This window comes from Nannobrachium achirus (assembly GCF_963921795.1).
Source record: "Nannobrachium achirus genome assembly, chromosome: 21".
Classification (NCBI taxonomy): Eukaryota; Metazoa; Chordata; class Actinopteri; order Myctophiformes; family Myctophidae; genus Nannobrachium; species Nannobrachium achirus.
The window spans coordinates 29,895,446-29,919,426 of record NC_137828.1 but is presented as its reverse complement, the minus strand read 5'-3'; the positions used below and the strand labels follow the sequence as shown (position 1 = coordinate 29,919,426).

The 23,981-nt window shown below is 41.3% G+C and overlaps 1 protein-coding gene across 1 annotated transcript in view; it reads left to right on the top strand.

Moving 5' to 3' along the window:
* shrprbck1r (sharpin and rbck1 related) overlaps positions 1-23,891 on the top strand; it is a 34,029-nt gene extending 10,138 nt beyond the window's left edge. The window contains exons 7-14 of the mRNA XM_080751931.1: positions 532-653; positions 2,713-2,895; positions 15,196-15,356; positions 16,749-16,860; positions 17,136-17,315; positions 19,687-19,785; positions 20,429-20,572; positions 22,056-23,891. Coding sequence (XP_080608057.1) covers positions 532-653; positions 2,713-2,895; positions 15,196-15,356; positions 16,749-16,860; positions 17,136-17,315; positions 19,687-19,785; positions 20,429-20,572; positions 22,056-22,136 — 1,082 coding nt within the window. The 3' untranslated portion in view covers positions 22,137-23,891. The remainder of the gene's footprint in view (positions 1-531; positions 654-2,712; positions 2,896-15,195; positions 15,357-16,748; positions 16,861-17,135; positions 17,316-19,686; positions 19,786-20,428; positions 20,573-22,055) is intronic.
* The last annotated feature ends 90 nt before the right edge of the window (positions 23,892-23,981 follow it).

The following is a 23,981-nucleotide window of genomic DNA, read 5'->3' as shown; positions in this document are numbered from 1 at the left end:
ATGTCAATGTTGAGACTTCACGAACAGGTCTAACAGGTCCTGCCACTGAGTTTAAACACGGGTGAACCATGAGGTATAGACTGCAACAAGGGTCTTCAACAGGGGGTCCTCAGAGTTACCGCAGGGGGTCCTCCAAATCTTTGTGTGATAGAAGCTATTTTTTCTCCTTTTTTATATTAACCACTTGAACCCTAGCGTCCATATTCTGAGAACTTTAGCCAAAAATAGCAGATCTACAACGCCTCGCAGTGGAGAGCTTGTACAGTAGATCGGCTATTTTTGGCAAAGAGCAGAATAAGTACAGAGTGAACAGTGAAGTTTATTAAGTATTGACGGTTCAAGTGGTTAAATCTGAAAACACAAATTGAAAATGAATCCAAAATACACTGATGATTGTGCCGTCAAACGATGAAACTATATGGTATGGGTTGTGGGGGTCCCTCCCTGCTTCATCTCTCTCGACTAAGGGGTCCTTGGCCTGAAAACGTTGAAGACCCCTGGACTACACCGTAACAGTCCTGTCTTGCACAGGTCCTGGAGCATCAGCTGGGTCTGATAGGGGGAACGTCAGTGACATCAGAGACCTCATCAACCTGGAGATGCTGCAGCTCAATGAAGCTCTGCATGGCCCCGGCAGAGCAACTCCCGTCCAGGTAAAGAAAAAGATGGTCCTCTTCTGCATTTTAACCACTTATCAACCTGGCCTCTCTATTTTGGGCATGTAGGTGAAAATAGCAGTTCTACAAGCCCATGACGTGACACGCCGTGAGATTGTAGATCGGGTTCAAGTGGTTAAAGGAGAATTCCGGACTAGCCGTCCTACCACGTTAACTCATTTCCCGCGGTCCCCGTCGAAACCGGAGATTTCCCGCTGTACCACTCTGCGATGCCCGAGGAGCCCGAAGATTTAATTAGCTTTAATCATTATGAAACGATTAAAATTATGGTCGCTGTTTATAGCCGCTTCGGAGACTTTAGGCCCGCCTCCTAACTGTATCCGGTCGTATTTCCTAACTTTAGACCGGATCTAGGTTTCCATATCTGGTCTGAAAGCCAATCATAGCTCCCGGCCCATATGTTTTCCTTGTAAACAAAGGAAGGAGCTGCATGGCCATAGAATGTTTTTTTTTTCACGTGTTTTTTTTATTTGGTAGCTGTTTGATTCCTCTACCCGCCTGGCATATGATCCGCGCACATATCGTCTGCTATGTGCGCGAACGTGCCCACGTGTTACCATAGCGCACAGCTGGCTGTTTCCAACGTTTTCTTATGTAAATACTGGCGGATACTGCAGGATACTGCCTGGCAACGGATTTGTCTATTCCAATGGATTTTTTTTTATTCGAAAGCTGTCATCTTGTCTACCGGTCTACTACATGAGTCGCGCACAGATCATGCACTATGCGTGCACATGCCCACGTTAAAAGGTAAGGACAATTTGGCAGGAAAACAGTTCAGCCTATGTTTAAAATAGCAGCATATGAGTTAATATCCATGAACGATCGGTACATTTAAAAATATATATATTATCATCTCGAGTCCTCGGCAGCTCCAAACACAAGCGGTTGGATTAATCGCTTATTTGTATTGCTCGACAATTCCTTTTTCTTTTCTTTTTTTACATCTGACAGACTTTCATAATGGTGGAAATGTCTCCAAAGAGTTTTGACCCTGTGGAGCTGCTGTAAAGAGGTGAACTGCCACTAGATCCTACACACCTCCAGTCAGAGCTAACTTGCTAAAAATTGAAAAAATGTTCACACCTCTACCACTTGTCTTATTATTATTACAAAACATACAACCAATTAAGCCCTATTTCCAGGTTGGTCAAGAAAGTGTGGCTTAGGACCAATATTCTTCTAAGCTATTAGATGGTGGAACAATCATAATTAATGTAGGACCTGGAACATGCAACAGACCACCCGATATACAATAATAACTTCATTGCTATAAAGGTTAATAAAGAGGTGTGATTGATTGATTGATTGATTGATTGATTGATTGATTGATAGATACAGTAGATAGATAGATAGATAAATGCATAATTTAACAAGGTTTCGTTACACTGGCTTGCTATAATCTAAAACTACTCCTAGTTAAAAAGAATGGTGTAACATTCTACAATACTAAAATCATATGACTACTGCCCCATCCTTGAATGTGGCACTTATATTTTGTTCATCACAGTATTTAAAAAGAACATTCTATCTATCATTTCATTCATACAAACTAGAGCTCTTTCATGGTCCAAGGTCTCTTGGCAGTTGGCACAGAGTGAAACAATGTTGTTGTTTAAGGCATGTGAAACAGTTTTTAAACATGAGAGAAGTCTTTAATCTAAAAGTCTAAATAGAGGACAGTGAAAACAGAATTATAATGAACTATACGTATGCATTCATCCTACCCGGTTTGATCAATGCAAATACATTTGTTGTCCATATCCTGCTTATGTGGGACTGTCAGTCAGATATTGTAAATTATTTACAAAACAATTTGCCAGGCCAGATATTATTGCTGGCCCGCCAGCCCTATCTGCCCTATTTTATACATTGTCTATTCCAAAATAGCTGATCTACATTGTGCTATTGCTGCTTTTACTTTATCTCAGTTTTTCTTCCACCACTGTACTCTGTGAATAAATTACTCAAGTATTCTAAGCCACGTTACTGAGGGTCAAAAGAACTTTTGACAGAAAAACCTGTGTTTTCACAGGGTGTGTCTCAGGGCTGGTCGTGCCCCTCCTGCACTTACATCAACAAGCCCACGCGGCCAGGCTGTGAGATCTGCAGCACTGACCGGCCTCAGTCCTACACGGTCCCAGGAGGGTACCGACCCGACCCCCTGGAGCTGCAACGCATCCAGCAGGAGAAGGAGGCCATCAGACAGTACCAACTGGTAGGGGAAACAGTCATGCGCGTGCACGCCAAGGTTATTATAGTAAACGAAAACTAACTAAAAAACGAAAACTAGAATGGAAAAAACATTTTAGTTAACTGAAATAAAAATAAAAACTAAGCTTTTTAAAAAAACGAAAACTAACTGAAACGGTATTGTGTGTTTACAAAACTAACTAAAATAAACTACAATTAATTAATTTGTCTTTCGTGGAAATAAAAAAGTAAAAAACACCAGTTGGTGAGGTCAAAGAGAGAAGTTGTATGTCTCAACATTCCTGCCACTCTCAACAATGATGTTTTGTTGATTTTCTTTATTAGACAATACTTTTTTTTCCAGAGCTTTTTTAATATCACCCCTGACAAATACCCCATATAGGTAAAAGACTATAAAACTAACACTAAAACTAATAAAAACTAAACTAAAACTAAGCATTTTCAAAAAATAAAAACGAAACGAAACTAGCAACCCCACCTTAAAAACGAATTAAAACTAAACTGTAATTGAAAACAAAACCTCAAAACTAATAAAAATAAAAACTAATGGAAAAATCCCAAACTATTATAACCTTGGTGCACGCGCGCACACACACACACACACACACACACACACACACACACACACACACACACACACACACACACACACACACACACACCAACACATGCATGCATTCTAAACCAGGGGTTTTCAAAGTGGGTGACGGCCGGGGCAGCCTGGGGTGCCGCGACGGCAGTCCAGGGGTGCCGCGAGATGGAATTTATTTGGACACTTGAAGAAATATTTAGTATCATTTTAAACTTGAAGTACAAAGTTATTTTCAGTCAGTTCTAACCAAAATGGCTATTATCTCAACGCTTTCCTCGCAAAATAATTACTAAAATATCGTCACTGTCGGGCAGAAACCTCTGTCGCACAAAACTAGTGAAAACAGCAGATCTACAAGGCAAGCACACAACGCCTCGCGATGTGCTTGTAGATCTGCTGTTTTTACTAGTTTAGTACATTTTATAGATGATAAATACAAAAAGAAAGGTTTTGGACATACAAGGTTTCCACCCGACAACAACGATATTCTATACATTTAAGGTGCTGGGAGTGAAAATTATAATGTAGGGGTGCCTCGGATTAAAAAAATATTTATAGGGGTTCCCTGAACCAAAAAAGTTTGGGAACCCCTGCTCTAATCGGATTACACAGCATCCGATCCAGGGAGAAAAATATACACAATCTACTTCCAAGTACTTGTCTAAAAAAACAGCCAATTAAACTTTTTGCATTGATTGGAGTTCTGAAGTCTGCGTCGAATGAGACAGTCATACAGATTTGATCCCAACTGATATTCCAAGTGGGGTGAAACAAACACGTAGAGTTAAGCCTGACTTGTACTTAGTTGTGCAAATAGCCAATCAACAGGCGTACAGTGTGTCGCACTGTGACGTATTGTGAGCTTGTAGATCGGCTATGTTGGGTGTGACACCGGCGCACAACTAAGTATAGTTGAGGCTTTACTGAGTCCTAGTTGACAGAGTAGTGCTGTACGGCAATGGTTCTCAACTTGTGGGTCGGGATCCCCAGAGGGGTCCCCAAATTATTTTGGGGGGGTCCCCAGATGTTTAGCTAAATGTTAACTCATTGAATGCCCTTTTCAAGATGGCCGCCAAGTACCAGGATGCCACGTTCTTAAATTTCTAGTGCACGGATCAATTTTTAGTGCACGGATCATATATGCACCATATGTGTAGTACTTTTTAACAGCTTTCAAACAAAAAAATCCGCTTGGAAATCCATTCAGGCATTCATGAGATAGAAGCCTTCGAAGTCAGACAAAACAAACACTGCCACCTTCCTAAATTTCTAGTGCACGGATCAATTTTTAGTGCACGGATCGTGCACGCCCATGCCTAGATCATTAGGGCGGGTCATACTTTTTTTATTTTGGAAATCCAAACGTGTTGGGTGTCCATTTTGTGTGTTTTTTGATGGAGAATTCAAATATGACATTATTTTTGTGATAGGACAACTCTAAGCTACATCAATTTGCATTTTTACATTGTTAATTGTACCCGTTCTATCTCATTTATAAGATAGAAAAATCCAAATGAAATCTTAACATGTGGGGTGTCTAAGTTATGTGTTTCTTTATGGGGAATTCAAATATGTAATTCTTTTTTGGATAGAATAACTCTAACCTACATCATTTTGTACTTTAAAAAGGGAGAAATGTGCGATTTTTACCGCTTTTTAGGATATTATTATAAGACACAAGGGAAATGTTTTATAATGACAAAGCCAAATCAAATGTACCTATTTATTAACCATTTAAGTGCATAACAGTGAATACACTTATGGATATCAAATATCACTTCCAGAATGTTGCTAAGTTGAACAAGTCCTGCTTTGACATCAGCCTCCTGCTGGTATCCTGATCCCTGATACCTCCATCCCTCTTTTCCTGGGAGAAGTAAAGTATTGGAGGAAGCTTCAGTCACCATTTTGACAACCCTCTCAATACTTTGGGTGTGGCATGTTGGCCAGTGAGGTACCTCCATGGGGGTGTTGATAACGTTATTCAACTCTGAGGTGTTTATTGTACAGGTGCGAGGTGGCTCTACACATCTTCTGACTAGCTAATCATTTCAGCAATGCTGGAAGCATCATCATTGATCTCAGGTGTCTTTCTGCTTCTTACTGAGGAGTAGTTGCTGCCAGGCTCACAGTATTGCCAGTGAGCCTGGCAGCAACTATCTGTTCCAATACCCCAGAAAAAGGGACTAAAGAGGAGCCACATGCAGAGCAAATTGCCAAGCTTTTTGCATGGCTGAGAGAGTGGGGTTTTGATTAGACCTTACGGGCCATTGGAGGGGACTCAACAAATCTTAACACTGGTGTCAAAGCTGGAGTAATGCAGAAGCTGGAGCTGCACCTATAGGCAGAAAGCTGGTCTGGTTGGTGAGGATCTGCTGGTCTGGTACACACTGGTGAACTTCCCCTCCGCCAGGTGGTCATTGTTGAACTCGATGGTCCTAATCTGTCAGACAACACCATTGTCTGGACCAATAAGAAAGCTCCTTAATTCAGCTACAGAGCTGTCTGCCAAAGTCATTGAAGATCTCTCGACTGATCAACACTATGGCTATCATATTGTTTCTGCAGTCAGGGATGGAGTGGTTCCTGCAAGGCTGGCTCTGCTGGAGATTGGGCCAGCAAAACCACAGCCGCTGGCTCACCACAGCAAACAGACTTCTCAGGCTCTGGGTGTCAAAGCATGGATTGAGAGGATTGAATCAGAAAAAAAAACTGCAATCTATTGTGGAATACATTGTTGGAGTGTATTATCCGTGAACGGATAATACACTCACCAACCAGACCAGCTTTCTGCCTATAGGTGCAGCTCCAGCTTCTGCATTACTCCAGCTTTGACACCAGTGTTAAGATTTGTTGAGTCCCCTCCAATGGCCCTTAAGGTCTAATCGAAACCCCTCTCTCTCAGCCATGCAAAAAGCTTGGCAATTTGCTCTGCATGTGGCTCCTCTTTAGTCTTTTTCTGGGGTATTGGAACAGATAGTTGCTGCCAGGCTCACTGGCAATACTGTAGAGATGCCAGTGAGCCTGGCAGCAACTACTCCTCAGTAAGAAGCAGAAAGACACCAATGATGATGCTTCCAGCATTGCTGAAATGATTAGCTAGTCAGAAGATGTGCAGAGCCACCTCGCACCTGTACAATAAACACCTCAGAGTTGAATAACGTTATCAACACCCCCATGGAGGTACCTCACTGGCCAACATGCCACACCCAAAGTATTGAGAGGGTTGTCAAAATGGTGACTGAAGCTTCCTCCAATACTTTACTTCTCCCAGGAAAAGAGGGATGGAGGTATCAGGGATCAGGATACCAGCAGGAGGCTGATGTCCAAGGCTGAGTCAAAGCAGGACTTGTTCAACTTAGCAACATTCTGGAAGTGATATTTGATATCCTTAAGTGTATTCACTGTTATGCACTTAAATGGTTAATAAATAGGTACATTTGATTTGGCTTTGTCATTATAAAACATTTCCCTTGTGTCTTATAAAAATATCCTAAAAAGCGGTAAAAATCGCACATTTCTCCCTTTTTAAAGTACAAAATGATGTAGGTTAGAGTTATTCCATCCAAAAAAGAATTACATATTTGAATTCCCCATAAAGAAACACACAATTTAGACACCCCACATGTTAAGATTTCATTTGGATTTTTCTATCTTATAAATGAGATAGAACGGGTACAATTAACAATGTAAAAATGCAAATTGATGTAGCTTAGAGTTGTCCTATCACAAAAATAATGTCATATTTGAATTCCCCATCAAAAAACACATTAAATGGACACCCAACACGTTTGGATTTCCAAAATAAAAAAAGTATGACCCGCCCTACTAGATCATGCACCATATGTGTAGTACTTTTTAACAGCTTTCAAACAAAAAAATCCGCTTGGAAATCCGTTCAGGCATTCATGAGATACAAGCCTTCAAAGTCAGACAAAACAGCCATTTTTGACATTTTGAAAGATGTGTTTGTTATGGGGCTAAACATGCAATTTCGCAATTGCGATCATGCCTAATACATTTTAGAGGAGGAAAAAATCCTAAAAAAGAGCCTTAGTTTTTGAGGTACCCCTACCCGGGGTAGAACAAAACGCGACATAGTTTTTTCATATCTTTAGGATGTCCCCTTCATGAAATGGATTGTCCCAAGTTTTACTTTGACTGCAAAAGTCATGAAATTGATCCATGAAGGGACTCATCACATAGGCAAAAAAACGCCTATCCTGAAAGATGGAGTTCCAAGTCAATCCTTTGTCATTTTCTACCTGCAGGTTGTTTTTACCTCATACTTGCACAGATGGTCCACAGGTAGTGTCCTTACATCCCAGAACAATCAGAATGCAAAAATATGGTTCTGTTTTGAATCTGCAGCCTTTTATATAAGGACTTTCTATAGGCGGAAATTACATTTCTAAGGAATGTTCCCCTGTAAGTCTGGTGATAATCTTCTATAAGGGGTAGAACAAAACGCGACATAGTTTTTTCATATCTTTAGGATGTCCCCTTCATGAAATGCACTGTCCCGAGTTTTACTTTTACTGCCAAAGTCATGAAATTGTTCCATGAAGGGACTCACCACATACTGTAGGCAAAAATCGCCTACCCTGAAAGATGGGGTTCCAATTCAATCCTTTGTCATTTTCTACCTGCAGGTTGCTTTTACCTCATACTTGCACAGATGGTCTACAAGTAGTGTCCTTACATCCCAGAACAATCAGAATGCAAAAATATGGTTCTGTTTTGAATCTGCAGCCTTTAATATAAGGACTTTCTATAGGCGGAAATGACATTCCTAAGGAAGAATCCCCTGTGATCCTGGAGATAATCTTCTATAAGGGGTAGTACAAACCCTGACAGTGTTTTTACTTGTCCTCTTCATGAAATGGATGGTCAGTAGTTTTACTTTTACTGCAGAAGTCATGAAATTGATCCATAAAGGTACCCACCATAAAAAAGCCTACCCTGAAAGATGGAGTTCCAAGTCAATCCTTTGTCATTTTCTACCTGCTGGTTGTTTCATCTCATATTGCACAGATGGTCTACAGGTAGTGTCCCTACATCCCAAGGGGGGGCTCTCTCCATTCCGACATGTCGCCACTCCGAAATGGACTTCTTATTGTCGGAGTGGCGACACTCCCATGGGCCTAAGGTTTAGGGTTAGGGGTAGAGATAGGGTTAGTGTCGGAATGCAGACATGTCGGAAAGGAGACATGTCGGAGTGGAGAGATGCACCCATCCCAAGGCCTAATTCTCTTCACCTCAAAAGCAGCAAACATATTGTTCTATAAGCAGTCTATGGTATTCAGACTTAAATGCAGTACATTATATATGTAAGCCTATATTCAGTAGAATACACTACACTTTGTGCGCCATTCTTAATGCCAAATAATCAGCAGCCTTTTCTCATTTTCATTTATTTCTTTTTCAATCAACAACTATTTTGAGCAGTGTAAGGGAGACTGACCAATGTTTGATTATTTGGCATGCAGTAAGCCAAAGATTCTCAGATCCTGAAGTTCATGAATGTGCTTCGCCAGCTTGTTGAAAGCTGTATTATTGCTTATTCTGAACAGGCTGCTTGTTGCATTGCATCCAGTCAATGCGTGCCATGCTAGAAGACTCTCACACAAAGCCACTCCCAATGTATTTGTAATATCAGACATTGGGATGTATCGTTGTCTATCCCATGACCAGCATGCATGAAAATGGCAGCTATTCCAAGGAGTTGTTGACTGACATAGTAGGCGAGCAACACAAGTATATCCATAGTACTGTACATATAAATTAGGTCAGGGTCTGAGAACCTTTGGCTTGACAGATAGTCTACCAGAGGCTTCAGGATGTTCAAGACAATATGCCCTCACTCTCTATGGCCTAAAAAAGAAGGCAAAGGGCCAGGTGTGTTCTAGTCTTGATGAGCTCCGTTGTATTCTTGCATCAACGACAGACATGCCAGTCTCACACCTGCCTCCCACTGAGGATATTTTTGAATGTTCAACAGGCTATGTACCAAACTGGTACAGTATATGGTGCCACAATCATGTCCCCAAACCCCTTTTGTGGAATCCAGTTGGGAAGGGTTGGATGCTAAAGGATACATCACTAAAGCCTGTCCTGTTCAAAAAATAGCCTGCACCAAGCAGTAAGAGACCTCACCCAACTCTACTGCTATGATAAGGATTGTTGCAGTCAAAGTAGTATGTGCCTCAATGTCTCTCTGTGGGATTGTGTTGTACATAATATTGCTCCTGTATTTACAGTACATTGCCTGTAAACTAAAATAAACAAGAAATGACACAATCCTTTTATACCAGCTTGTGCCTTGTGGACCAGCCTTGACTGTAGAGCATTGTAGTGGCCCTTGGTTGTAATCCACTGGGAACTGAATTCCTTCTTACCGTTTATATATACCATCATACCATATTTATTACCATAACATAAATAGTAAGACTGAATTCAATTAATCCATTGACCAGCCATTGACCAATAGATACACAGCCGATTACGTCACGAACAAACTCCTGACAAAATTATGTCTGAATTTGGGAGATCACAGCTTTGTATCCATTGACCAGCTTTGGAAATTGGTCAGTCCCCCTCACACTCAAATTAGTTGTTGATATGAAAATATTGAAAAAGAAATAAACGAAATAAATTAAAATGAGAAAAAGCTGCTGTTTGATTATTTGGCATGCAGTAAGAATGGCACACATATATAGAAAAACTCCTGATTCACAATACAAGCATATTATGACATATTCTTCTGGTTTATTTTGGTTGTTGGTGTATTCCCTATTGACAATCTGAATGGAGTTTGTTAATTTGTATTGATAATGAGCACCTTATCGATCCTGCTTATTGACCCATGGGCTTTTATCAAGCCCACTGTTGAGCGCTTTATAATATTTTGTGGGAAGATGTGAGATGTGAGATTCTGAACAGAACTGGTATCTTTTTGCATTGGCCAGTTGTTGTGAGTCTGAGTTTGTCTATGAGAATGAGAATTGACAAAAGTAAAAAATATTGTCATTTAATATCTTTAGAAAATCATTCATTAGTGTGCAGTAAGTGTTAAATGGCTATATATTATGAATAGTACTGTAACAATGTATTAATCGCCTCTTGTCTTGATTATTTAAACATGATGTCATGGGCCGCTATGCTTAATAACAAGCTTGATAAGCCCAAAGCTTATTGATACCGGGATATCAAGTTTGTAGTAGGCCCTTGTTTCCAGCAAATGGTGTATGATTAACTTGTGGGGATATTTCTGCCCTTTCTTGGTAAATCACTTTTTTGCATTCTGATTATTTTGGGATTTAAGGACGCTACCTGTAGACCATCTGTGCAAGAATGAGGTAAAAACAACCAGCAATAGAAAATTACAAAGGATTGACTTGGAACTCCATCTTTCAGGGTAGGCGTATTTTTTGCCTATGTGGTGAGTCCCTTCATGGATCAATTTCATGACTTTTGCAGTAAAAGCAAAACTACTGACCATCCATTTCATGAAGAGGACAAGTAAAAGTTATGAAAAAACTTTGTCATAGTTTGTACTACCCCTTATAGAAGGATTACAGGGGAATTTTCCTTAGGAAAGTTATTTCCGCCTATAGAAGGTCCTTATATAAAAGGCAGCAGATTCAAAACAGAACCATATTTTTGCATTCTGATTGTTCTGGGATGTAAGGACACTACCTGTAGACCTTCTGTGCAAGTATGAGGTGAAAACAACCTGCAGGTAGAAAATGACAAAGGTTTGACTTGGAACTCCATCTTTCAGGATAGGCGTTTTTTTGCTTATGTGATGAGTCCCTTCATGGATCAATTTCATGACTTTTGCAGTAAAAGCAAAACTCGGGACAATCCATTTCATGAAAGGGACATCCTAAAGATATGAAAAAACTATGTCGCGTTTTGTTCTACCCCGGGTAGGGGTATGGTCAACTTCTGGCCTATTTTTTCCTCTACTATTTGAGGCATTTTTAGAAATTCTTTTATAATTTTTTTTTTTTTTTTTTTCTTTTTTTCCCAAAATGGCTTCCAACTCGGGAAACTCGGGCTGTGGCAGCCTGGGACTACTGTAATAACTCGGGAAACTCGGGCCTTGGCAGTCAATGAGTTAACATTGTTTTCTCACTCAACAGTAAACAGACCAACAGTATAAGTGTATACAGGGTATCTGCACATTTCTAAAGTGACAATTTAAGGACAATTTAAGGCATCTTTTTAGTACCTCTGGGTAAACATTGGTCAAATTGTCAAATATTAGAGGCAGAAATTGTGAAAATATCAGATCTACATGCTCACAACGCCTCGCAACACGAGGCGTTGTGAGCTTGTGGATCAGCTATTTTCACAATGGAATAGATCAAGTCAAACTAAATGTAATGCCAACTCCTACAAATCCAAGTGCTCGTCAGGGTGGGGGGTCCCCAGTTCAAATATGAATATTTTGGAGGTCGCGGCCAGAAAAGGTTGAGAACCACTGCTGTACAGTGGAGGGCTCTGGCTGGGTGAGGCTCTCTCAGGTTGACTCTCTTCTCTTCTGTCTTCTGTTTTTTGAAGGAGAAAGGGAGAAGAGAGGAGCTGAGGAGTGCTGGGGCACAAAACAACTCACTCTTGTACAACCTGGACCAGGACTACTGAATGTGCACACACACACACACACACTCACAATTACAACTCTTTGCGCTGACTTGCACTACACGCACGACACCCTGTGTTTCAGACTGAATACAGGTCCTGCGTGCTTGCTTGACTTGACCATTGGGGGGGGGGGGGGTTGATATAATAATTGGTTATTATGATCAATTGATTGAAGAACTCTAATTAGAGTTGCAGTGTTTCACTTAATAAGCCCATTGTAGGCCTAGTGGAGTGTGTTGTTGGCCCAATATATGCCACAAACATTGAAGTCCCTAATTCCAATGTTTTGCATGTCCTTTTGAAGGCACACGGCAGAAGAACGGTACTGTACTTTACTTTATACTGTATACATTTTTGCCAAACTATGCCAACTCAGCCAGTGAAGAGGGAAAGAAAGGGTGTTTTACTCTTATAATCTTCAATAATCTTGTGTTGAAAATCCATTCGAATAATCTCAGTTATCAAGTTTCTTGTTCAGTGAAGAACAGCGTTTTTTTCTTGACCGTATTAAAAAGGCTGTTGTTGCCTTTAAGTTGAATGTATGAGGTAGCGATTGTTTATACGATGCTGGATGGATCAAAATAAAATATTTTGAAACAATTGAGTGTGTTTGCGTGTGTACTAGGGATGCGAATCTCGACCACTGAGGCGATACGATACGCATCACGATACACTACCAGCGATACGATATAATTGCGATACATTGAAATCTTGCCGATACGATACATCACGATTCACCCCTGACCCCGATACGATGCGATATGTTTCACGATACTTTGCGATACACCCCTGGTCCTTACGATGCGATACGATTCACGATTCGTTGCGATTCAACACAATGCAAAGGATTTATATTAAAGCCCATGTAAATTCCCCCCCCCAAAAAAAATGTACTAAATTTAATTTCCAAACAATTTATTGTTTCACTGTAGTACTAGGCTCTGTCTAACAATCCAACTTATTGAAATCTGGGAGAACACTCCCTGGCTGGTAGAATTGTTTGATTAATACTATATCATTATATCATTATTATATATCATTACATCCTCAACAGGTGGTCAGGGACCCCTAGGGTCCTCAGAGTTATGTGAGGCGGCCAAATATTAATAGTTAGTTGTTACAGTAACCAATTGAACCCTAGCAAGTAGCAACCCTATAGGGGAACATTAGCCAATACATTAACACTTATTGAGGGTTTAAGAGATAATAATTAATGAATGAATAACATAAATCCATCATATTAATAGAAAAGATAATGTGTGAACAAATAAACACAACATAGTAATGTATTAATGTCACTGATGATATAGTGCTGTCAAACAAGTCTCTGACAAGTTTTAATCTGCAACAGTTTTATATAATAGCCTACAGTAGTCTAACATAGCCTACAGTGGGGGTCCCTGCTTGATCTCTCTCTTCTCAGTTGAGTTAAGGATCCTTGACCTGTATTATTATTATATTGTATGAATATAATCTAGGATTTTGCCATTTCTAGTCAAAATGTTTTAAAACGTAGATATTCGAGTCACAACGCGGCGCGTTGTGAGCTTGTAGGTCTGCTATTTAGGTGCGTGCGCGACACCGTCGAGCTGCCAAGTATAAATCAGGCTCCAGCCTGAGCCTCTCTTTGCAGAGGGAACAGCAGCAGCCTGCAGCTACAGTAACAAGTTGTGAAACAGTGTCAAATACTTTGTTTTAATCGCTAGTTGCACGCCCAGTATCGTTGTTGTAGTTCATACGTGTGTGTAGTTAAAGCGTGGAAGCTTCTGCTTTGTTTAAATCAATTCCGTCGCAGACTCGACAAGAAGAACAAACGGGTGTGGAATGTGGATCATAATATCACGCAGCGTGCTCCAGTCCAGTGACACAACAACGGATCACATCAGCGAACATTGGACAGGGATGTTATAAAGCTAAACGTGGTACTAATCTTGCATGTTTAACCAGTGGGCTCACGACTCACGAGTGCTGTCTGTCTGCATTCTGTCGGGTCGGGTGTTCACTGGGCTCCGCTGAGCAGCCCAGTGCTGCTGTAAAAGACGCATGTCTGTAGAGTCGCTACAAGTGCTTTTTGGGGGGAGGGCTGATGGGGTATTCAATGCGCCTCGGAAACACAGAACAGAATGAAATACTATTATGCAAAAACCGATCCAACCGTGGAGTGTACCGATCCAAACACTCACGATACGATACAATCATGATTCCAGCCGTCAATTGTACCGATCCACCCTGAATGAACCGATTCACTCGTGTCACGCACGTTTGTATCGCGATTACGATCCGTATCGGTATATCTCCGCATCCCTAGTGTGTACATGTGAATGCACATGTAGTTATTGATTCATTTAGTGTGTTGTATGTATGTATATATGAACTGTTATTGTTTTATTAAACACATTAGGTCCACAGAAAGCGTTTTTCTTTTTTTTAGCACAGGAGCGCTTTGGTTATCATGTCCAGAGAGCTCGAACACAGCGTTTATTGATGCCCACAACATTAGAACGTGTCAGTCGTTGAAGTGCCCAAATGCCCTGTCATTTGCATTATTTGCACAAATAGCGTAGCTAAAACAACGTAAACATGGACATCTCATGGTTTTGATAACGATTCATAATTGGTTGTACATTTCCGGGTTGTCAGACACAATCGGGGGGATAAAATGACCTGTGCTCTTCTCCAAAATTTAAACTATGCAAAAAAACGCTGAATGCTGAGTGGAGCAGTACTGTTCTCCACCATGTCGTTACCATAATTATGCATGCTAGAAAGGCGCTGACATCTTAAAAAAAACACTTTGTGTGGACACAACCCCTTTTAGCAGAACGAGAGTCGCTATTTTCACAGAAGAGATTTGGTGTAGATCAGGGGTCTTCAACAGGGGGTCTTGGACCCCTAGGACGCCCGGGCGGGGGGTCCCTGCTTCATCTTTCTCTCAGCTAAGGGGTCCTTGGCCTGAAAACGTTGCAGAACCCTGGTGTAGATGCTAGCAGATCTAGTACATTAGTCAAACTGTAATGTATTAGCATTAACCCTGGATCTACAACGCACCAACCCTTGTCCCAGTCCAGGGAGGAGGAACGGCGGAACAACTTTGCCCGGCTGGTGATGATGGACGGCCAGGACCTGATCCCCAACCCCGAGGCTGTGGACTGTAGGATCTGTTACCTGGACCTCCAGCCCGGGGAGGGAGTGCTGCTCAGGGAATGTCTTCACTGCTTCTGCAGGTACTGCATCCATGCTGCAGTGTACAACATATACTATTTTCTTACCCATTATTCTGTCTATTAGTTAGACCACTGTTTCCCAAACACTGGGTCGGGACCCATTTGTGGGTGGCTTGACACATTTTTATGGGTCCCATATTTTTTTTGTATCCTACATTTTATTTTATTTAGAAACATTTAAAAAAAAAACATTCCCAAAAGCCATTAGATGGTGGGCCAGAAGAACACAATACAATTATACAATACAATGATATTGCTATAAAAGTTCCTAAATAAAGAGGTTTGTGGTATAACTACCGTACTTACATACTGTGGAATCGTACAGGTGCATACAGAAAGGCTTGTGTAATGATTTTGTGCAGGCCCTATCCCTGTGATGTTTTATGTAGAGAGATGAGAACATTTTATCTGGAGTCATACTCCTTTTCGAATAAGAGTTCTTTCACGGTCCAAGGAACATTTTTAGAACAGAGTAAAACAATGACTTGTTTAAGGCATATGAAACACAGTTTAGGTTTGTTTTTTAAATGTCAGGGAAGTTTTTCAAAAGTCTCAAGAGACCTTGAAAACATTACATTCAATGTAAATAGAACTGTGTGTGCCGTCCTTATCCTATGTGGGTTATTTACAAAGATTTTCAGGGCCAGCTGTTGCCTAGTACCACTGGTGTAATATTTCATATTTTGAGCCATAGCATCTCCATTTTGAGGCTAATATTTCACAAAAAATAACCAGGGGTGGGGGTGACCATTTTAGGAAAGGACATCTAGCGATTCACCGAGTAAGTATAAAGAAGGGATAGAAATGGCAGGAGGTGAGGTGTAAAGAAGGAGAGAAGTATCTTAAGTCAGTGGTTCTCATCCTGTGGGTCGGTACCCCCAGGTGGGGTCCCCAAATGATTTTGGGCGGTCCCCTGATGATTAACTTAATGTGCAACATTGTTTTCTCTCTCAACAGTAAACAAACCAACAAAGTTTAAGAGTATAGATGGTATCTGCACATTATTTTCTAAAGTGAGAATTTAAGGACTTTTTAATACCTCTAAAATTACAAATTGGCCAAATTGTCAAATATTAGAAGCAGAAATTGTGAAAATAGCCGGTCTACATGCTCACAACACCTCGCATCGCGAGGCATTGTGAGCATGTCTGCTATAGCAGATCTGCTATTTTCACGATAGAACCATGTTATACAAAGCGTAATGCCTCAACTCTTAGTGCTTGTCAGGGTTGGGGGGGGGGGGGGTCACCAGTTAAAATATGATTATTTTGGGGGTCACGGCCTGAAAAGGTTGAGAACCACTGTGTTTCAAAGGTGTGTGTGTGTGTGTGTGTGTGTGTGTGTGTGTGTGTGTGTGTGTGTGTGTGTGTGTGCGTGTGCGTGTGCGTGCAGAGAGTGCCTGCACTCAGTGGTCATGCTGTGTGAGGACCCGGAGGTGGCGTGTCCCTACAGAGACGACACGTACGCCTGTGACTGCACCCTGCAGGAGAGAGAGATCAGAGCTGTGAGTCACACCGTCACCTAGACTCCTGGCTTATTATAGTTAACTAAAACTAACATTTCGTCGTTGTCGGGTGGAAACCATGTGTGTCCAAAACCGTTCGTTTTGCATTTATCATTTTAAAAATGATTTGAAATAGTGAAAATTGCTGATCTACAAGCACACACCGCCTCGCACCACGAGGCGCTGTGTGCTTGTAGATCTGCTATTTTCTCTAGTTTTGTGATGCATCTCTCTCTCTCTCTCTTTCCCTCTCTCTCTACCTCCCTCTCTGACAGCTGGTGTCTGCAGAGGAGTATGAGCGCTGGCTGCAGAGAGGCCTGTCAGTGGCAGAGTCTCGCTGTGAGGGCAGCTATCACTGTGCCAGCCCAGACTGCCCAGGCTGGTGTGTGTACGAGGACACCGTCAACGTCTTCCACTGCCCCGTCTGTAGTAAACACAACTGTCTGCTCTGCAAGGTACAGTACACACACACACACACACACATACTGATAGGTTCTCAGTGGGGTCCGGGGACCCCCAGGGCTTCCAGGGGGTCCCCAGCTAAATATGTTAATATAGCGTCAATCTCTTTAACCACTTTAACCAGAAATACGTCGTCCATTTGAAAATAGACGATATACAAGCTCGCAACCTGACTGCTAATTAAAATGAATCTTGACATTCTTTTGAAATATTTAGAATATTTTGGAAACATTTTAACAACACACATCTTGTATGGGGGCACCAAACACTTTGACCAAATACATACTTATTTGGGGGTCCTTCTTGACATGGACTAATGCTCTATAAGCTATTTTCTTTATACCAACTATAATTGCTTGGCTTTTAGTCTCTCAGTCAGGATAGCATTATGTTTCTGTAAAAGTAGCTGGAGACTGTGAAAGAATCTTTTGATGCAATGTGTGATTGCATATTTCTGCATAGCCTGAAGAACCGGCTTAGCATCAGAATGAATCAATCTTTTTTGTCACATCACATCACAATTCTTAGTTGTGCAGGGCTGCAGGCTCATCATTGCAGTTAAAAAGATGAAGAGTTTTCTTATAGAGAGAGAGGGGAGCATTAAGTGCATAATATGACTAAAATGCATTATACAATAATGTGACTAAGTGCATAATAAACTAGAAGCAGTGCTCTTCCGAGCACAGGTCTCCACCAGGCCGTGTGTCCTGGTGGTGCTACTGTATAATAGGCCAATGTAAAAAGGGTGGCATACGTTCTTCACCATAGATCTTTCATGGAAATCGGACGCTGCATGCATGATTTGAAGCATTGTGTTCCAAAAATGTGTTTTGCTAAAGTCTACCTGCTGGTGGCGCTATAACAGGCCAATGTGAAAAAAGGTAGCATTTGTTCCTTGACCTAGTGGGAATATGTGTGGCAAATTTCACGGTAATCGCAAGCTGCGTTGATGATTTGAAGCATTTTGTTCAAAAACGGAGCAATCCTGCAAACTTTGGAAGCTAATATTAGCCAATCAGGATGGAATATAAAATATCAGACGGCTCGAACTTGATCACATGACTATAGAGATACTGTCTACCGATTTGCGTGATTTTTGGATAAAATCTCAAGGAGTAATATCCAAAAATTCGTTTTACATAAGTCGGCCCAAAGGTGGCGCTATAAAAGGCTGATGTGAAAAATGCAGGGCAAAGGTTTATCCTTAGCCTCACAAATCGGCCTGTTATAGCGCCACCATGAGGCTGATTTAAAAAAAAATAAGTGGCATTTCTTCCTCGGCCTAGTGGGAACGTGTGTGCGCGATTTCATGATAATTGCACTTTGCGTTTGGGATTTGAGGCATTTTGTTCAAAACGGCTCAATCCTACAAACTTTGGAAGCCAATCTTAGCCAATCAGGATGGAATATGCCAAATCGGACAGATCTGTGTCGATCACATGACTGTCGAGATACTGCCTACCGATTTGTAGGATTTTTGGACAAAATCTGTAAGAGTAGTGCACAGAAATGTGTTTTGCGAACATCGGCCACTAGGTGGCGCTAGAAAAGGCCCCATTGAAAAATGTAGGGCAGAGGTTCTAGATTGGCATCCAGGGAATGTTTGTGCTCACTTTGGCAGCGACCGGGCCAACGGCGACTGAGATTAGCTGCACACAAACTGCGAGGATGTTTTGCGAACATCGGCCACTAGGTGGCGCTAGAAAAGGCCCATTTGAAAAATTTAGGGCAGAGGTTCTAGATTGGCATCCAGGGAATGTGTGTGCTCACTTTGGCAGCGACCGGGCCAACGGCGACTGAGATTAGCTGCACACAAACTGCGAGGACACACGGACGGACGCACGGACGGACGGACGGACGGACGGAGGGGAAAACATACTCTCCCCCATGCCTTCGGCTGGTGGAGACAATAAAAGTCATAAATGTGCATTTTTAAAAAGAAACCTTTTAAACAGTTCAGTTCGTGCAGTGTCAGAAGACACTGGACAGTAAAAACAGTTCGAAAGTCATGTTGCATTCACATTCTGTCTTGTCTGGATGGTTACCTTTCAGGAAAACTGTGTTCCCATGGATACATTGTAGTTGGTACTTAGTCAATAGCCAATACTTTTCATTGGTTAAATACATCGCAATTGGTTGTGAGCTTGTAGATCGTCTATTTTCGCTTCTTTTGTTGGACAATGTAGTATGATGAAGGACATTCATTTACGGAAAAAAACTTAAAAAGTTGAATTACGTAGATACTAGTTTCTAGCTGACAGCAACGATATATACATGACCATATTTGTTGTATATATTATTTCAAAAGTATAAATTGCAAATAGTAAAAATTGTAAATTGAGTTAACAGGCAGTCTCTTTCCAGGCCATCCATGAGGGAATGAACTGTAAACAGTACCAGGACGATATTGCGGCTCGTGCTATAAATGACTCTGCTGCTAGGAGAACAAGGGATCTGCTCAAGGTCAGTGCTGTGTGTGTGTGCGTAGGGCTGTCACAATTATTACATAATCGTCTAATCGTGATTATTTGACATTATCGTAATTAGTTTGTCATAATTGTCATAACCGTGAATGTTGAAAAATGTCCGAAATAGTGGATATAGCAGATCTACAATCTCACAACGCGTCGCATCGCGACGCGTTGTGATCTTGTAGATCGGCTATTTCCACTATCAAAGTTATTTTTTAAGTAATAAGTTGTCAAATATGTCAGTAATTTCTTTGTATATTTAGGTTATGTGTCATATCTACCATGTACAACTTCAAAGCCTAAAAGCCAAACAGAAATGTAATTATCAACGACAAAAACACAATTAAATCGTTAATCGCCAATTATTTGAGTGACAATTAATCGTCATGTAAAATGTCATATTGTGACAGCCCTAGCTCAAGGTCAGTGCTGTGTGCGTGTGTGTGCTTTTTCTATACCTGCAGTGTGATTACTTGGGTTAGGCTCGGTGTGAATGATCTATTTCGTCTCTGTCAGGTGAAAGCCTTGTATATGTCTAAAACCGTTGGTTTTCAGAAAATTGTAAAATTCCCTTCACTCTACCTGCACTAACAGATGCCTATTACTGTCACTTGACTTCACACATACACAAACAGACGCTGGTGCGCTCCGGGGAGGCCATGCACTGTCCCCAGTGTGGCATCATCGTACAGAAGAAGGAGGGATGTGATTGGCTACGCTGCACTGTCTGTCACACTGAGATCTGTTGGGTGACGCGGGGGCCACGCTGGGGGCCAGGGGTAAGAAGTCCCACCCTCTTCTCTGATTTGTTGTCTTGTCATCACCATACCAACATACTGTACCAGGTTGTTAGTAATTGCGACCGAAGGTGCTCTGTTGTCAGGGGAACCACTCTAACAGAATGGGTTTGCCGCTCTGACATCACACATGACACTGTGGTTCCCCTGACACATCACTGTGACATCACAGTGATGTCAGATACTCAGAGCAGAGATCTCCATGTGTGAGCATAAAAGGCTGACACATCACTGTAACATCACAGGTGACATAACACTTCACAGTGATGTCAGATACTCAGAGCAGGGATCTCCATATATGGGCATAAAAGGGATCGCCATATAGTATATATGTCATAGTATATTAGAGAAACAGCACATTCGAGACGCGGAGCACTCGTGGTGCGGCACGGGGCGGAGCAAGCGGTCGCCACAACAACGTACTCCAGGCGGTGCGCCGCTCTATTGTCCACGACACTGCGAGCGGCTACCGAAGCCCCCCTGTATCCACGAAGCCCAAACGAGTTACGAGGCCCCCCTGGGTCCACGAAGCCCCAAGCGGCCGGCGGAGCGCCGCGCGAGTTACGAAGCCGTGGTGAATGCAATCGTTATATTTATGCCCAGGCCGTAAGGCCTGGGCAAGCGCACGTTAAACGCCCTGTCCAAGTGACTACAATGGAGCTAATGGCTAGGCTAGGCTAGGCTAGGCTAGTAAATAAAGAGTAAACACTTCCGGTCTGCGGCGAGTTCAAAGCGTGACGTAACTCTCTTATATACACTCTGGTGAATGGCAGAGCAGTGGCTGACGTCGCCATCTGGTGGTGATTAGTGTGTGGTGAACGTCAAAACGAGTGCTCCTTGACAACTTTTACTGGTTTCTTGAACATACTGTAACATATATACTGTAGTATATATATAGTATGTATTATTGTAATGGATCGGTAGGTAGTAGGTACAGTATTGCTTTGCACTAAGAGCAAGATAAACGTCCATTTATGCACTTTCATACTTAAGATTATTGACAGGGGCATTTCCACGAGGCGGGTCTTAACTCAAGCCTGGTGGGTTTAGGAAACACGCCTTCATATATGGGCATGAAAGGGATTGTATGTATGATGTCAGACAACAGAATCCATATATGGCCAAAACAGATGGCCCGACCTCGCCCTTAGATGTCTTACTGGTAATAATACATCTTATATTAAATAAATGCTATGAAATGCATTGCTCTCATCAAACAAATGAGAGACCTGTGCTGCATGTCATCATTCTGACCAAACTCATTCAGCTGAATAGTTGCACAATTATGAAGACAAGGCAAGCCATTAAAACACTGGACTGTGTTTTAGTCAATGAAAGGGGACAAGAGTAATTTCTCTGCATTTGTTTATCAGCAGTTAGTATCGCACTTTAAACTGTTTCCTTCAATCTTAGTTTCTGGGCTGAAAGATTGTTGAAGAACCTTCCTATCCCTGTTCTTTCTAAGGGTCCTGGAGACACTAGCGGAGGATGCCGCTGCAACGTCAACAAGCAAAAATGTCATCCCAAATGCCAGAACTGCCACTGACAACACAGTGTGTCTACCGGCACAATGTACTGTATATAAAGTCACACAACCACGTCGCCCACTGAAAATGCGTTTTTTTTTCAGCAAGTGACACGGTCGTATGTATGATGAAGTATACATTTGCCATTAGCTATCTAAACAGGATAAAAGAGAATTGAAGAATTCGATGAGGTGTATTTATGCCAAAGCTGACCGTGCAGGACAATTATATGGAATACAAGTGAATACTTCACTAATTTAAATGGAAAGAAATTCCCACTTTTATTTTGCCAATACTGTAACTGTCTTTTGCTGATACAACAATCTATTTCCTTGCCGTTCCAGTACAGTGCAGATCACAACTGCAGTTGTATTCTGCCACTTAACCTCTGCTTTGCGCACGCAAGTAAACGTGTCATGTCTGAATTTAACAATTTGACTGGTAAACATTGTAGGGTTAGGCGTATCTTAAGGTTTATTGAAGGAAAATACAGCAATGGTGGTCACTTTTCATTTCATGTTGTGCCTTTCCAAAATGATTGCACTTAAAACTTCGCATTACAAGTTTGCTGGTTTTGTTTTGCTAGGTACCAGGGAGCTAGTTACCAGAAACTGTAGTGGCCTTTTTTCTTTTAGTTCACAAAGCTTCACAAAGTATGCCTTAATAACTATTTTTGGGGCAATGTAATCTGTAGTGTTGCCATGCAATTTTAGCATTGTGACTGAACAGACATAGCTATTGATAGCCATTAGTTGTGTGTCATGGCATGCATGCATGCAGGCTTGACGTGTGTGTGTTCATGTACGTACCTTTTGTGAAAGGTAAAAACAAGTGCCTTTTATTCTCAACCTGTCCTGTTCTATTTATTACTCACACGATAAGCAATATCTTACAAGGGGCGGCCGAGTTTCTAGTCGTTCTTAATGTTAACCAGTTGTTTACACATTAAAATCCAGATTTTGGATTTACCTAAATGAATTTAAACATGAATTTACACTATATGACTGATTTACACTTGGCTATGCACACTGTCACGCACCAAAGATAGGCAAAAAACAAGCTCACAATGTGTCGCATCTGCAACGCATTGTGAGATTGTAGGCTATTTACCTGCGTGTGACACCAGCAAGCAACAAAGTATACGGTAAATCACCCTTTAGAATCAAATTGACACTCTGGATCACTGGTTCCTAAAAAGCGGGTCAGGACCCATTTGTGGGTCGCGGTCGCGGACACATTTTTATGGGCCCCTTATTTTTTTGTTTCCCTCATTTTGTTTTCAATTATTATTTATTTCAAAACATTTTCAAAAAACATTCCCCAAAAAGCAAAGATTTCCATGATTTTTCAAGTAATATTTTCAAGTAATTTCATTCATAAATCTTAAGAAATGCCATAAATTAGAAACAAAACGTTTAAGAAGTAATGAAAATAGCCGCAATGTGCTGTGAGCTTGTAGATCTGCTGTTTTCACTAGTTTGGGTCCTGGGAAAACGTCTAATCTCGTCTAATCTCTCTTTAAATATGACCTCAACCCGGATATGAGATAATATCCAGACAACTGTGCAAGTACTGTAAATGCACTGAATGGCAATTAACATAAATTAAATGGGTGTGCACTAAATACCCTGGAAAGAGATTACGTATAGATAACATATTGCCCTTATATGCTCTCGACTACACTACTGCCTTTACCTGAGTAGCCATGAATAATTCATGCTACCTGTTTGTAAAATATAAGCTCAGAGTTGATGATATACCGTTGTGCCTTAATTGTCAATAAATCCCCTTTGTGTTTACAACATTGTCTCATGTATTTTAATTGGTCTAGTGTGGTATTTTGTCTTATCAGCAGTTTGGCTGAA